Source organism: Gekko japonicus, unplaced genomic scaffold (assembly GCF_001447785.1).
Source record: "Gekko japonicus isolate JY-2015 unplaced genomic scaffold, Gekko_japonicus_V1.1 scaffold119, whole genome shotgun sequence".
Lineage (NCBI taxonomy): Eukaryota > Metazoa > Chordata > Lepidosauria > Squamata > Gekkonidae > Gekko > Gekko japonicus.
Window position 1 is genome coordinate 653,381 of NW_015163606.1, and position 16,492 is coordinate 669,872.

Consider the following 16,492-nt stretch of genomic DNA (forward strand, 5'->3'; position numbering starts at 1 on the left):
TTATTTATTTGATTTTGTAGACCACCTTCCCCTATACATAGGGCTCAGGGTGGTGAACAACATTTCCATAAAACACATTTACAAAACAGAATTTAAATAGGTAAAACAATAGACAATTCTATTACTGTTTCTGATGGTTCTTAACGGACCCAATTGCGTCCTTACCCCGTGGGGAGGAAGAGAGAAGGAAGAGGCCAGGCTTGGTCGAGGCTCTGGTTGAGGACAGCCAGATGTCTTTCAGGCCAGGAATCACCAGGGACTGTTTCCTGGCGTGCTCAAGGAAGCGGTGATGCATCCCCTCTTGAAGAAGCCATCTATGTATCCGGCTGAATTGGCTAACTACCGGCCGGTTTCCAATTTGCCCTATTTGGGCAAAATAATAGAGAGGGCTGTGACAATTCAGCTATAGAGCTTTTTGGATGATGCTTCCATTTTAGATCCTTTCCAGTCTGGTTTTTGCCCAGACCATGGGACAGAGACAGCACTGGTCACCCTCACGGATGATATCCAGAGGTACCTGGATCGGAGTGGTTTGGCAGTACTGTTATTGTTGGACCTGTCGGCAGCGTTCGACATGGTCGACCATCAGTTACTGATCCACTGCCTTGCCGACACAGGAGTTCATGGTCCTGCCTTGCAATGGCTTGCCTCCTTTCTCCATGGTCAGGGACAAAGGGTGGCATTAGGGGAACAGCTATCCTGAAGGCACCCATTAAATTGTGGAGTGCCTCAAGGGGTGGTGTTGTCCCCGATGTTATTCAGTATCTATATGCGCCATCTTGCCCAGATTGCCCGGAGTCATGGGCTGGGATGTCACCAGTATGCAGATGACACCCAGCTCTATCTGATGTTGGGCGGTCAGTCTGGCTCCAGACCAGAAGATCTGGACCGGGTGTTTCAAGTCGTGGCTGGTTGGCTTAGACTGAGCCGATTGAAATGGAATCTGACGAAGATGGAGGTCCTGTGCCAGACCTGGTCCAGGGGTAGGGATCCCGACCTTTGATGGGGCACCATTGGTGCCAGCGCCGGAGGTTAGGCGTTTGGGAGTGCTCTTGGATGCCTCCTTAACAATGGAGGCCCAGGTAGCAGCCACTGCCAGGTCGGCCTTTTACCATCGTCGGTTGATCAGGCAGCTGGTTCCCTTCCTCGAATGCGACTTGGTAACGGTGATCCATGCGATGGTCACCTTGAGATTAGACTACTGTAACGCTCTCTACGTCGGGCTGCCCTTGTCGCAAATCTGGAAGCTGCAGCTAGTGCAGAATGCTGCGGCCAGCTCCTGATGGGTCTCCCCATGAGGGAGCACATCCAGCCTGTCCTGATGGCATTGCACTGGCTGCCAGTAGCATACCGGATTCACTTCAAGGTGCTGGTTCTTACCTTTAAAGCCCTTTACGGCCAGGGTCCGACATACCTGAGGGACCGATTTTCCCCATATAGACCCCAGAGAGCACTATGGTCAGGGTCACAAAACCAGTTGGCCCTCCCAGGCCCCAAGGATGCTAGGCTGGCTGCAATCTGGGCCAGGGCTTTCTCGGTGGCAGCTCCATACTGGTTTAATGAGCTCCCGGAAGAGATCAGGGCCCTGCGGGACCTTTTACAGTTCCACAGGGCCTGCAAGATGGAGCTCTTCCACCAGGCCTTCAACTAGGAGCCGCCACCATTATCAATAACAACTGAAAGTTATAGGGGCTGGCCCTTGGTTTGCTACTGACAGCCTGTGCCTGCCAATTATTTCTGAGAAGGTATACCGCCATCTTTATATATCAAAGAACACTGCTAGCACTTTAATATTGTATTGTTTTTAATGAACTGCTTTTAGATGTTTTATGGTAATTTGATTGTTATTTCTGTATTTACCCTGTGTAAGCAGCCCTGAGCTGCCTTGGCAGGGAGGGAGGGATATAAATTGGAATAAATAAATAAACAAATAAAACATTCTTCTCTCCAGAGAGTAATGCTCTTCTTGGGGGTATACCAGGAGAGACAGTCCCATAGTATGTTGATTCCCCTACAAGACAGGAGAATGTACTTCTTTAGAAGCCCAATATGACCAATAACTAAATAGCAATTATGTGTGTGGGTGTGTATATTTTATACATACATGGAGGGTAAAACAGGTGAATAGAAAACAGTGATGAAGATTCTATATATTCCTTGACTGTTTTTATATATTTTGGGACTAAAATTGACTTTGTTCGGGCATATGCTTTATTTTGCACCCAGGAGTATAACTCAAGTCACATGCATCCAAAAATCACATTTTATAGGATACATTTTCTTCTAATTGAATATTAGATGCTAGATGCTATTAGATGCCATTAATGATAAATAGGTTAATGAGTTATAAATCTATGAATGATCCTGATATTGTTCATTGATTTTGATAGGATGACTCGGTCAGTCTTGGTTGATCTATGATTGTAAACAAATAAATATCAATTGATGGTTTTTTAATTGTACATTTCAGGATGCTTTAGGATTGCGACATTTAACTCCAATATAAAAATTACATGAAAATAAGCTCACAATTTCCCTGGAACTGTTTTCATGTAGTATGATACTTTAACACAGGGGTGTCAAACATGCGGTGGGGGGGGGGCAAAACCAGCCAATCCAGAGCTCTTATCCAACCCATGAGCTACTGGTGCAAGAGAGGGAAGGCAGGAGGCTGCTGTGGGGGGAGCGGTTACATGGGCACACACAGTGAGGTGTGTGTGGTCAAAGCTTTCAAGAAATGAAATGGCTAGGGGGTGGGTATGGTATCCTTTGGAAAAAACCTAGTCTTGCAATAAGATTAAATACTTTTATTGGGGCTTTTGTGGATCCCCTGGTAAATCAGTTGCTTTCACTCCTAGGTAGCAATTGCTTTTGATTGTATTTTGAGTAAAAAATAATATATTTAATTGGATTTACCTGTGTCTTTGATAAGGTTTATATCTCCAGTACCTGGCATTTCATTTAATGGCAGACATGGTCCAGTCCAACAAAGTAGCTTTTATGTCAGGTCCAGCTCTTGTAACAAATGAGCTTGACACCTCTGCTTTAACTGCTTTGCTGGTTGCAAGTTTTTCAAATGTTTGCAGGACTGGCAACAAAAGGTAGCAGAGGTACTAGATCAGGGGTGTCAAACATGTGGCCCAGGGGCCAGATCAGGCCCCTGAAGGGCTTCTATCAGGCCCGCAGTGGAACTGGCTGTCTTCTGTTTCTTTCAGTTCTGCTGCTGCTGCATCATTGTAGGTTTGCAGCTTACAGATACACACCTGAACAGCATAATCAAGATTGCAACAGCACAGACATTTTGATGCAGTAATTCAGTTCAAGAGGTGTCAGTTGTCAGACACTGTTAAATAAACAAAATACTGCAAGAGTGCTAATGTTTTAAGCATGTTTTTATTTTAAGTAAAAAAAACCTTTGTATTTGTGTCCTTTATAAAGTTTATATCTCCGCTACCTGGCATTACATTTTATGACACACATGGCCCTGCCCAACAAGGTCTCATTTATGTCAGATCCGGCCCTCATAGCAAATGAGTTCCACACCCCTGTACTAGATGTACTTCACACCAACACATCCTGAATTGACTTAATTTTGTCAATTACACATTACAAAGGGTGATACACATTTTCCCTGGTGGTCCGCATTAATTCAATACTAATTTCAATGGTTAGTGATTTCCCAGGTAATACTCCAATTTTGCAACTAGTAATTTAATTACCTGAGGCCAAAACAATAGGGTTTATTTTTCAAATCAACTTAAAAACAAATATAACTTACAATAAACGTGAGATTTTTAAACTTCTAATAAGCCTGTCTCATAAGCAAAATTAGAAACCCTTGCCTAGGGGCAAATTCAGTTCAGCCAAGTTAGAAGGTCACACAGATTTTTAATGTCAAATATAGTATGAATATTAGGCAAAAAGATCCAGATTTGTATTCTTACAATGTTAAAGGCCATTACCTGCCAGAAAGAAACTAAAAATAGTGTTTTCTTGGAAAATAAAGGGTTGGATCTGCTCTAAGTTTGCCAGCTCTGGGTGGGGGAAGTTCCTGGGGATTTGTAGGTAAAGCCTGGGAGGGTGTGATCCGGTGGAAGGGAGGGGCCTCAGCGGGATATAATGCCATAGAGTCTACCCACCAAAGCAGCCATTTTCTCCAGAGGAACTGATTTCTGTTGTCTGGTGACCAGTAGTAATGTCAGGAGGCCATGTTTGGAGGTTGGCAGCCCTAGTCTGCTCGTGGAAGGGAGCTCTCAATTCTCCCTGTCTTTCTGCAGATTGAGGGACCCTTTGCAAAGAACAGTGATTGTGGGGTGGATGGCTGCAATGGGAAAGGGACCAGAGGGACACTTTTGTTCCTCTCTTTTACGTGAAGAGTCAGGGGCAATTTTTGCCAGTTCTCCCTCCCCACTGCTAACCCCATGTAGAATCCCACACTGTGCTTGAGAGTTCCTTTACCTTCAGGATTGGCTTTTTTTTAGAGCCTCAAGAAGAAGAATACTTTTAATATCCCTTTTGTCATGTTGTTCTGAATCTAACCCATAGTATAGAGTCTGGTTACTCCTATATCTTTATTTTAGGATATCTACAAAATTCCATTTCCTTGCCACTACTTGCAGATTTACATGTATAAGTGACTACAGTGTTGTGGGACCAGATTCATAATAAACAGATTGTAGATTTTAATTTTACTCTTTAGAAACAAATGCAAATATAAGTTTGTTTTTATTTAGTTTGATCTTTCCTGGTGTGCGGTTGGGTGCGGACAGCCAGTTCAGTGACTTTCTAGATGGACTTGGTCCTGCACAGCTTGTTGGACGCCAAACCCTGGCAACTCCAGCAATGGGTAAGGAACTTTGCCATTTGGTTATAGTGTGGGTAGACTACAAAGCATATAATTAGACTAATTATTATATTCACCTTGGACCTACTGGATGATTTTAGATGAGCTCAAGTTCAAAGAGTAATCTCAACTTTCCTCAGTTTCAGTGTAGCCATATTATAGAAATGAAGAGCTTATGTGTGTCCAGGGGACAGGGTAGAATTGGCTGAGGCACTCATTCCTGGGCCACAGGTGGGATCTGCACTCCTTTTCTCCCCACTCCTGTTCCTGTTCACCCTCAGGGCAGACCAGGTACAGTAAACCTCAGCCACCATTCCAGTTGTGAGGTTTTTCTCTTGGTTTAGGGGAGCTTGAAGCGCCTTCCCTTCCTCTTAATTCTTCTAGCAATTCTTTTGCTATCACAAGGAGGGGCACTGTTTGGGCTAGTGAGCGGGTCCAACGCCCCCAACAGAGTGTTAAAGGCTTTTATTAGTTATTATTGCATTCAAAACAAAAAGCAAATGGTACAGAAAGTTGTTAATAACTTGCATAAAAGAAAAGCAGTTTAAAAAGCTTGCCTATGAGAGTGGCCCAGATGTGATTGGGGCTTGCCCAAAAGCCAGTGCAAAAACCCACCATTCATGTCTGTGAACACATCTGAAAGTTTCATCTTGGACACTAGAAGATAGGTGAACTAAATTCTTTCCTCTCACTAGTCTTTCCTCTCACCAGTTTTCCCATCCTATTCTATTTTCCACCTTTCCCACAGTGACAAAGTTTGTGTACGTTTGTGTATGTTTTACAGAAATACTGTATTTCAACCCCCTTGTAAAAAGTACATTTCGGTTTAAAGTTGGCTGTTACTAGTGCTCATACTTGATAAGTTTATCTCTTGTGCGTAAACTAGGATTTCCTATTAACATTGCCTGAAAGAGGAGTTAAGTCATAATCTTTAATTATAAAGTCTACTCTTTCACTTCAATTTTAAAAGACTGAAGGATCATTTTGAGATACAACATCTTTCCAGTAGTTTGCTAATTTGGCTTGGTTTTAGGGAAGCGTATTCAGTGTTCCAAATGCATTATAAGGTAGATGGAAAATCTGTTGGCTGTATTCCTTGAGGATATTGGTATGTATGCTGTGAAGGCGAGATGTAAACTAAATGTGTGTTATTATGGATACTTTTTGTCATCATGCTCGATACGTCTAGGCAAGCTTTTTAAAGACTAATTGCTTAGTTTTAAATGGTTGGAAGTATGTTCTGTGGAAAAAAGGAATAATCATTTTTATTAATAACACAATTTAAATATATCCAGGTGTTTTTAATTGTAATCACATTGTTTTCCCCCTCTTCTTAGGTGATATCCAGGTTGGAATGATGGACAAAAAGGGACAATTGGAGGTGGAAATAATACGAGCTCGAGGCCTTGTTGTAAAACCAGGTTCAAAGACACTGCCAGGTAAACAAAATAACTGTGTTCTGCAGGCAGCATATTAATCTAGATCATAATTATTTTAGCTTCAGTACCCCATTTAACAGAACTAGGGAACTATACAGTACTCTATTTAATGGTCCTTCCCAGGGCTCTTTTTGTAGAAAAAGCCCAGCAGGAACTCATTAGCAACCCTGATGACACAGCTTATTAGCATATTAGGCCCCCATGTTACCAGAAGTGTAGTCATCCAGCCACACCCACCTTTTGCTTCATATTCTGTTTACCCTGTTTGTTGTCAAAACCCAGGGTTTTTTTGTCGCAGGAACTCCTTTGCATGTTAGGCCACACACCCCTAATGTAGCCAATCCTAATGAGTTTCTGCTGTTGGGTGTGGCCTATTATGCCAATGAGTTCCTGCTGGGCGTGGCCAACTCGGGAGCCAGCTGGAACTCCGTTCCTGTGTGTTCCTGCCCAAAAATAGCTCTGGTCCTTCCAAAGTATATTGACTACCTACAGTTTGTTTTAAAAGCATTGTATCCAAATAATGGGAGGTGGTAGTTCCACTCTATTCTGCTATGGTCATGCCTCACCTGGAGTACTGTGTCCAGTTTTGGGCACCACATTTTAGGAAGGATGTTAACAAGCTCGAGCGTGTCCAGAAGAGGGCAACCAGGATGGTGAGAGGGTTGGAATCCAAGTCTTATGAGGAAAGGCTGAAAGAGTTGGGTATGTTTAGCCTGGGAAAGAGAAGGCTTAGAGGGGACATGTTTGCAGTCTTCAAATATCTGAAGGGCTGTCATGTAGAAGATGGAGCAGATCTATTCTCTCTTGCTCCGGATTGCAAGACTAGATCTAATGGATGGAAATTACAAGGGAGTCGTTACTGGCTAAATATCAGGAGAAACTTCCTAACTGTAAGAGTGGTTGAGCAGTGGAACAGACTGCCTTGGGAGGTGGTGGATGCTCCTTCGCTGGATGTTTTCAAGCGGAGGCTGGACAACCACCTTTCGGGTATGTTGTAGGGCTATCTTTTGGCTATGCTCCTGTAGAGTGCAGCCGGTTGGACTAGATGACCTGCAAGATCCCTTCCAACGGTAACATTCTATGATTCTGTGAAATGTGGGCTAGTTGTACCTTCCAGATATTTTCTTACAGTGCCTAGCATATTTATAATCCAATGTGTTTTAGTTGGTGGGTATGCATGAAATCTCTTACTATTTTCAGGATGCAGAGCTTCAGCGATTAGATTTCTGCTTGGCTCTACACTTGAAATTACAGCTAGCAATGAATTAAGGCTTACTTGTTGTTGTTTTTCAGACTGCTTTATTGTCTCCTGTAGCAGCAGCGTCAATATTCAGTTGAAAACTAGACTTGCCTCATAATGTGTACGTGGCCATGGGAGGGAAAGAAAAGCAGGGTTGTTTGTCTATCCAGTATGTGCAAGCATCTCCTTTGAGAATATACTTATAAATACAATGTATGATGAGGCTATCTTTAATTAAAATATTTATCAGCTAAATAGCAGGATTTAGCATATGGAGCTAAGACAGTGTGGCTAATGTTTAAAAATGTCTCTAACAGATTTTTCATCTTTTTTTTCTCTCCAAAGCACCATATGTAAAGGTGTATCTATTAGAAAATGGAGCCTGTATAGCCAAAAAGAAAACAAAGGTGGCAAGAAAAACGCTGGAACCTCTTTACCAGCAGCTGTTGTCATTTGAAGAGAGTCCCCAAGGGAAAGTTTTACAGGTAATTTCCCCCTATTTATCTGAAATTATTCTATTTCAGCAGCATTAGTTGAATAAGCACAAGACTGCTCCCCTTACTTTTTTGCCTTTTCTCATAGCAGTGGCCTAAACTCTCATTTTAATTTAAATGTTTGCATGTGAGTACTGCTGCAACAGTAGCATAAAATCATGGTTTGATGGTGTGCCAGTTCCTAAATGCTTGTCTGCTGCTGTTTAAAATCTTTAATATTGGACCATTAATCAATAACCAGTAGATGTTATCAGTCTTTGTGCCTGTGTTGTTTCCGTTGAGATGCTTTGTCTCGCTCTTGATCTTAGACCCTTTACATGTTCACTTACCTTGTCACTGGGCCCACATCTCACATTTCCCAGTGGATCTTTCTGATGTGGTCATTTATTTACCTGTTTGTATTCCCCTGCTTCTTGGGCATCTGGAGTTGCCTTTGAACACAAGAAGTGACATACTGTCTTATACTAGTCAGACATTTTTGTCTATCAAGGTCACTGTTGTCTCCTCTGACCACCAACAGTTCAGGGGTATTTCATATCACTTACTGTCTGTTCCTTTTAATTGAGGATGCTAGGGGTTGAGCATGGGACCTTCTACATGCAAAGGTCCTCTACCTCTAAGCCATGACCCCAACAAACTTCATGTACGGTTATCACTTTTAACAGCCTGTAGTCAAAAGACAACAAATTGGGAAGTCCCGGCATGTCCGTAAAAGTACCTCCTCACACACAGATGTTTCCCACGGGGGACAGGTGTCTGTGGTTTCCCTGTTGTTGCTGCTGCAGCTGCAGATACAGCTCAGTGACAACAGAGCTTCCATATGGCAGATTGCCCTGCATTTTCCTTTCCCCAGTAGCAGCTATTCTCCCACCACCCAAAAAAATTGTATATTGTTATATTATTATTATAACAATCTGGGTATCAGGTTGTCTGAATTCTCAGGTTTATGTTTAAAAATATGCCTTACTTTTATATTTCCACAATACAAAGGGGCAAGATACTTAGAATTCTAATGACGGGAGTTCAGCAAACCTGATAAACAGATGTTATAAAATTACAGAGAAAGGGCAAGACAATGAAACTCCCACTATTTTTTTGCAATTGTTAGTTATCCTTTTTATTATTATTTTATTTTAATGTATTTCTTTAAAAAACTAACAGGAAAAAGAACAAGGGGGGGAAACGCAGAAATTCAGCATCAAAGTAAAAAAAAAAATGATGGGGGGGGGGGGAAAGCCCTGACCCGGATAGCCGACACAGGCAATAGGAAGCCACCTCTCTGAAACATCCAAGCCCCACTAGGGGTTGCCAGAAGTCAATTATGACTTCCAGGCATACACACAGAGACACAAAATACTCACTAAAAGGGGGGGGGGGAGAGAAAGCAAAAACAATGCATAAAAGCAAGCCAGAATTATAACGACAGGAGCAAAGGGGATTCTGAAACCATGCTGCAAGGCCATATTTACATATCAACAAATGTTGCAACTGTAAGTGTTGCCACTCTACAGAAGGTGACAAATGATATCCAGACCTCATCCTCGTAATCTATCCTTCTTAGTCATCCTTTTAATGGACCTGAAGAACCTTTCATCCTCATTCCGCTTCTGAAGCCTATTCATTTTTCCTTTTTCTCCCAACAGATTATCGTGTGGGGAGATTATGGACGTATGGATCACAAATCCTTTATGGGAGTGGCACAGATACTTTTAGACGAACTGGACCTGTCCAATATGGTGATTGGCTGGTTCAAACTGTTTCCCCCTTCATCCTTAGTAGATCCGACTTTGGCCCCTCTGACAAGAAGGGCATCCCAGTCGTCTCTTGAAAGTTCAACGGGACCTTCTTACGCTCGCTCATAGCAGCTGTGAAACTGGTGTCATAACAACCAGCGTTACAAAAAAATTTAAAAATTAACAGGTCGCAAACCCTGGTAACACTGCATGCTTAATGTTGTGTCTTCGGAGCCTGTTTCTAGGGCTATAAAGCGATCCTGTGTTCTCAGAGGAAGTTGCACACATTGTGCTCTAAAGGAAGTCCTCAGGTGAAGGAGTGGAGCTGGAAGAACTGAATGGTTTCGAGTTCAGTGACACTCAAGTTTTAGTCCAATCTGAAGCCATGGATTAAACTAAAAGAATCAAGCTGTCTCATGCAACAAGAGTCCCTTTCAATGGCACCTCTATTTTCTTGCTCCCTTTTCTTTATCTGCCCCTTCTTCCACCCACATCCCGCCCAAGCCTGGTGATGCCACAGACATGGAGCTGCTTAAAGAAGCCATTCTGCAAGTCAGTGGAAAGATGGAAGAAAAGAGGGCCATTACAGGAAAGCCAGTTGTCATTACAGTTGCTTGGAAGCAGAGGAAACTCGCCTTATAGAAAGGTTGAAGACTTATAGTGGCAGGCTTTGTAGCTCCAGCTACTGCTAGAGTCAAATCCAGTCTGTGGACTCTGAAATTTTAAAAAAAAAATTCTGTGGCTATACTGTACTGTATGAAAATTAAAGAAACTTTTTTGCATGGACACAGATTATGCTGAACACTTAAAATTATTTTCTTGGGGCTGCAACTTGCAAAAAAAAAAGAATAAATCAGCCATTTTCAACAATTTATATTATTTTTAAAAATAAATTTCACTAGTGCATGGTTTTAAAAGGGAGAGAATGCAACAGAGTGATAAGACGCACCATGTTTCTCATTCTTTAAACCAATTATGGTCTGTGTTTTTGCAGACATAAATGAAAAATAAATAATTTCTAGCAAATATTTAAAAATTATGTTTATGTGACAAGAAATAAGTGTAATATATAAAATTTATTTAAATGTAAAAGGTACAAGCCTTGTAAAGTTCAACAATATGTTCAAAATTGTACAATTCTTTCCCCCTTCTCGTCTGTTCTTCCCTCCTTTTGCCCTCCCATTCCCTCCCTCCCTCCCAGGATGATCATTATACTCTGAAACTGCTACTTTTTGACTTACTACTGTCATGCCCCACATTTTGTTCAGGGTTGCAGATTATTCTGCATTTCTGAATTCTTTGAGAAAAACTATTGTTTAAGAACTTTTTTCAAGCATGTTGAAAAGAATTTTGCAACATGGCTTGGGGAGTCCATTACAATAATTCAGCATGTATTTGATAAAAAATTGAACTTTTTGCAGTTTATTGTACAGTGCATGGAAACTTCCTTTTTTTCTCACCTTCAAATTAAATTCTACAGCAAAATACTGGAATCATGTGGCCATTTGTAAAATGTCTTCAATAAATTTGTTTTCAGCACCAGCATCGTTCATTCAAAGGTTGAACTATTATTTCTGGAAGGTCTTGAAGAAATGGCAACAGTCTTATTCAATTTCGGCATCTTACCACTTGCACTGAGCCAAACAAATTGCTTCCCGTTTAGGGATCCAAACAAAAGAGCAATTATGCTTTAATGTTCGGTCTTGAGATTGTATATTTAAGATGGTTAAATCAGTAAATATCAACCTGATATTAAAAAGTCAAAACTTGGACAGCAATCCTGCACTTAGTTAATTTTCAAATTAGTGGTACTTACGTGCCCTAAGAGATGCCAGGGTTGTACCTTGTGATTTTTAAACGCCTTAAATAAAATACATGCAACTTATTTTTGACACCATTACTAGCCTAAATGCAAACTCATCTCAGATATTAAAAAACAAAAACCTGTCTCCTGTATATCAAGTGATTTTAGCACCACTGAAAGGAGGGGTGGAAACGTGGGATCCTCTGCGTCCAGATTTATCATTAATATCTCTGATGAAAAGGAATGTAAAATCTGTTATGTTTAAGCGGACCATTTCCCCCCTCCCTGTGTTGTTAGATGCCTTCAGTTACGTACTTATTGTTTAATGTTGAAGCATTGCAATAATTTATTAATATGTTTAAATTAAGGCCATACACAGGAATATTCTGGTTTTGTATGAAAAATCTGTAATATTTCCCCAAAATGTACATGCATCATAGGGGGCAAAAATAACAATAGGCATCACTTTTAATGCCTTTTGCTTTGTGGTGTGGTGTGACAAGTCATTACTGAGCATAATCCTCCAGGAACCCTGCACAAGTACTATTGGAATGAGTGGGGGTTGTGCAGCTGCAGTGCTTGGTGAAATTGCACCCAGACACCTTGATCTAATAGTGCTCCATGTGTTCCCTAGTAAAAAGAAATATGCCCATGGAACTGCCTTCTCCACTGGAATGAATGGAGAAGCTGTCACCAGTGGGAGTTCCACATGTGTATCTACAGGATCTGCCTTTTTCTCTATGTGGTTATGGATAAGGGATGGGTGTTACATTAATAAACACCAATAAACATGGTTCAACTAGTTGCCTGTGTATGAGCAACCAATAAGTACTAAAGATATACCTTTGCATTATTCCCCCCCAGGAGTAAAACAATTTTTACATGTATTACTCTCTTCCTGATACTGTGACATGCAGTCATGCATTCTTTTATGCATATTCCTATAAAAATTATTTCTAACTCAGAAAAGGAGGGCATGACCAAATGGAATATCTGTACATACTTGGTCATTATGCAGTATTTATTTTAAAAGTTGATTGTATTTTTTTTAAATATTCACATGTCTGCAACTCTACTTATAATTTAGTCATGTAAATAGCACTCTTCCAGTGACCACAGCTGTCTTGTACATAGTCTGTTTTAAAAGTAAAAGGAATTGAAATTGGAGAAAGGGGCAGATTAGGCCTGTTAATGAACACCAACTAATGTAAATCAAATTCATTCTGGTGATGGTATTTAACACTTTAAATAAAACATTTTCTTTACAAAATGTGTATATGATTCTTTTTTCCTCATTGCATCTTTTCAAAAAGGCAGTAGTTGTGATTTCCTTGAAAAACAAAAGAATTAAGACCTTGAAAAAAAACCAGTCATGAACTTTTTGTGTGCAAGATGCACTGAAATTAATGGGAACCCAAATGTTCTGTTTTACATGTCTCTTAACATATATGGACAGGAGAAGCTCATGAAGTACTTATTGATTTGGAAAGGCTGATCCAAAGAAACCAGTCTTATAGTAAAACAGCAAGATTCAAGATTTCCAGGGTATAAACTTTTAGTATCAAGGGAGCTTTGACTCTCAAGACCTTATATGCTGGACATCTTGTTGCTCTTTAAGGTGCTTACTGTGCTTAAGATCAAACTCACGAGTTTTTATGTAGCCATTTATACACAGCTTTCCTGTGGTTTAGTTTTAATTTCTGTGACCAGCAACTTTCATGTTATACTTTCCTTCACAATCATTCCCAGTACTTGTTCTTGTAAGCCTAACTATTATAAGCCTCTTTTATGCATAAAATGTGAGTAGTCTCTGAGAGCGACGTACTCTATCCTCAGCAGCATTGCTTGCCTAATGCTGTTTGGACCGGACTGCTAATTCTGCTACTTTGTTATCTGCAGGATAGAGCAGAAAAGTCCTTCAATTTAGAAGCTAAATCCCTTCTCTATGACTTGTATCTTTCCTATTTTACCATAGTCTTTGGTATCCATTTCTTGGGCTTTTCAAGCTGTTCTAGCTGTCATCTTGTGAGGAACTGCAGGAGCAGTCTTGAATTGTGTGGGTCGCAGAAATATACCCAATCCAGAAAGCTCTTCTTGCTTGATTAAGAGCCCAATCAATCTGTGGTTCTCAGCTGCTGCTAAAAAGTCCACATGGAATTCCTGTGCACACTTTTAAACTACTTCAGCATCTGAAAAACATTTACTTGCATATTTGTAGTGAAATCCAGTCACGCCAATAGGATTTCCATTTCTCTAATCCAAATTATACCAATGTTATTTAATGTTATTTAATGTAAGAGTATGCCAACCTAGCAGTTCGAAAGCAAGAAATTGCAAGTAGATAAATAGGTACCACTTCGGTGGGAAGGTAACAGCGTTCCGTGCGCCTTGGTGTTTAGTCATGCCGGCTACATGACCACGGAAACGTCTTCGGACAGCGCTGGCTCTTCGGCTTTGAAACGGAGATGAGCACCGCAACCCTAGAGTCGGATTCGACTGGCTTTCGAGCAAGGGAACCTTTACCTTTATGACCGTTGGAGATGATGTTGTCATCAGAAGCATCCAGGTGATATTTGCTGATAGCACTTAACTGAGCAGTTAAGCCTCAGTTCTGCATTGCTGTTTGACCTGTTGAAACAATTTGTTTCTGGCTTCTAGACAAGAAGGTGCTGTTAAGTGACAACTGACTCACAGCGACCCCATCCACAAGGCGTTCCAGGTGAGCAACATTCAGAGTTGGCTTGCCATTGCCTGCCTCTGTGTAGCAACCCTAGACTTCCTTCGTGGGCTGCCATCCAAGTACTGACCGCAGCCAACCCTGCTTCGTTCCTGAGCTCTGATAAGCCTGGGCTATGCAGGCTGCTTTTTCAGACAAACCAGTGATTTAAACAAGAAAAATGGTAAAGGATGTGGTAATTTGTGGGATCAAGTTTAGACTCTCATCTTGGTTGTGGACACACTTGTTGATGTACATGTCCACCGTTTGTGGAGCCAAGTGTTTGTTTTCTTCAGGTAGCAAAAGCATTCCAAACGTATGAATACTAGTGATGCATAGGTGTTCTCCAGGGAATCCCTAGCAACAAGTTTTCCTATGACAGCTCGGCATCGTTCTCTAAACCCTGCTGCAGTCTCTACAGTCAGCTGAACCCTACTTCCTGGCCCTCCCCTTCACCATGCAATAAATCCAAACAGCAAAGATGCCTAAAGAGACATTCTCACAGGCCATTCCTCCCCTTTGGAACTTCCTCCTCTAGATCTCCAACAAAGGAACAAGAATTCTTTATCCAGGCAAGTATTTTATGGTCAGAGGTCAGCATGGGGCTCTTATCTATTATTTTATTCCACTACAAAAAAAAAGTTTCAGTATAAGTTAACAAGGTTGTGTATGTCATAAAACAAAGGTAAAGGTAAAGGTTCCCTTGCTCGAAAGCCAGTCGAATCCGACTCTAGGGTTGGGGTGCTCATCTCCGTTTCAAAGCCGAAGAGCCAGCGCTGTCCGAAGACGTTTCCGTGGTCATGTGGCCAGCACGACTAAACACCAAGGCGCACGGAATGCTGTTACCTTCCCACTGAAGTGGTACCTATTTATCTACTTGCAATTTCTTGCTTTCGAACTGCTAGGTTGACAGGAGCTGGAACTAGAGACGGGAGCTCACTCCATCATGCGGCACCCCTGGGTTTCGAACTGCTGAACTACTGACCTTCCACAGCCTGCAGTTCAGCGTCTTAACCACTTGAGCCACCACAGCTCCCATAAAACAAAAGATCCATTTAAAACAAGTATTTGACATTACAGTCCTTTTGATTTTTATTAGTTCTACAAATGTCTAGTGGAATAAGTATTCTTTGCATTTTAAAAATGTTTTCTTTGTCTAAATACATTCTACCTACTCCTAGACTGTGGGAATAGGATAAATTACAATGACAAGAGCTTTTCTTTGAGCTAGGCTAAATGCTTTCTTCTCTGCTGTTTTGGTGGGTAGATTCTGAGGCGTACCCTGCTCAGCCAGATTACATGCAGGTGGGTCTGGGGCAGCTGAAACTTTATTTGATTGTGTGGTAGTCACTTCTTTGAGATATCTGTGGGTACAGCTGGTGCTAGTGTCTGATGTTTCCGTGTTCCTATGTCTCCCCTCCTAGCTGATAGCAATCCTGGTTATCACTTTGACTGTATGCAAGAATGGGAATAGAGGGTAGCATTTGTAAGACTGGTCCTGTCCAAGACCACTGGGTCACTAGTTTGTTAAATAAAATTTTAGAAAGAAACTAAAATGTGAGCGTCCCCTCAAAGAAGGCAGAGTAGAAAGTAAAGGAAGAAGATGGAGGGGAGCAGGGGACTGTGGAAGAGGTTTGAGTGCGAAATAAGAATGAAATACCTCAGATGAACACGCATGATGATTCCTGCAGCTTTGCCAGCCATATCCTCCGAAAACAGGTTCCTGCTGGCATCTGCTTGAAAAACTAGTGCCTGAACCTGCACACATACAGAAAGAGACATAGAAAAGAGCCAGAGACAGCTTTGTTTGCTCTGGTGGACAATCTCCACTTGTAGGCTGACAAGGGCTATGCTTTTTTTTAATATTGCTCAATCTCTCAGCAACCTTTGACACAACCAACCATTCAGTACTGTTAAAGAGCTTAGAAACAAGTGCTACCAAATGTGTTTAGGGCAACATATATAAACTTTCTACGCATGACTTGGACTTAAATCCAAGCTGTGTGCTCTGAAGTTCAGGGATGAAATGAAAAATAACAGAGCACCAAAGCAGGCTTAGAAAGGAAAACAGGCTGTAATAAATGTGAATATTCAAAGAGAGTTTATTGAAGGGAACCAGGGTTACAGGCAAGGAGTCAGAGCAATATTTCAGAACACTTCAACACAAAATACCAAGCTGTCCATCAATACCACTGCCCAGTTCTGGCACCAACCAGTAATTAC

The 16,492-nt window shown here is 41.4% G+C and overlaps 1 protein-coding gene across 5 annotated transcripts in view; it reads left to right on the forward strand.

The window, feature by feature from the left end:
* Positions 1–9,878, forward strand: part of RIMS2 (regulating synaptic membrane exocytosis 2) — a 611,329-nt gene extending 601,451 nt beyond the window's left edge. For all 5 annotated transcript variants that reach the window (XM_015407292.1, XM_015407290.1, XM_015407291.1 and 2 more), the window contains 4 exons: positions 4,734–4,846; positions 6,181–6,282; positions 7,868–8,007; positions 9,660–9,878. In XM_015407292.1, the coding sequence (XP_015262778.1) occupies positions 4,734–4,846; positions 6,181–6,282; positions 7,868–8,007; positions 9,660–9,878 (574 nt within the window). The remainder of the gene's footprint in view (positions 1–4,733; positions 4,847–6,180; positions 6,283–7,867; positions 8,008–9,659) is intronic.
* The last annotated feature ends 6,614 nt before the right edge of the window (positions 9,879–16,492 follow it).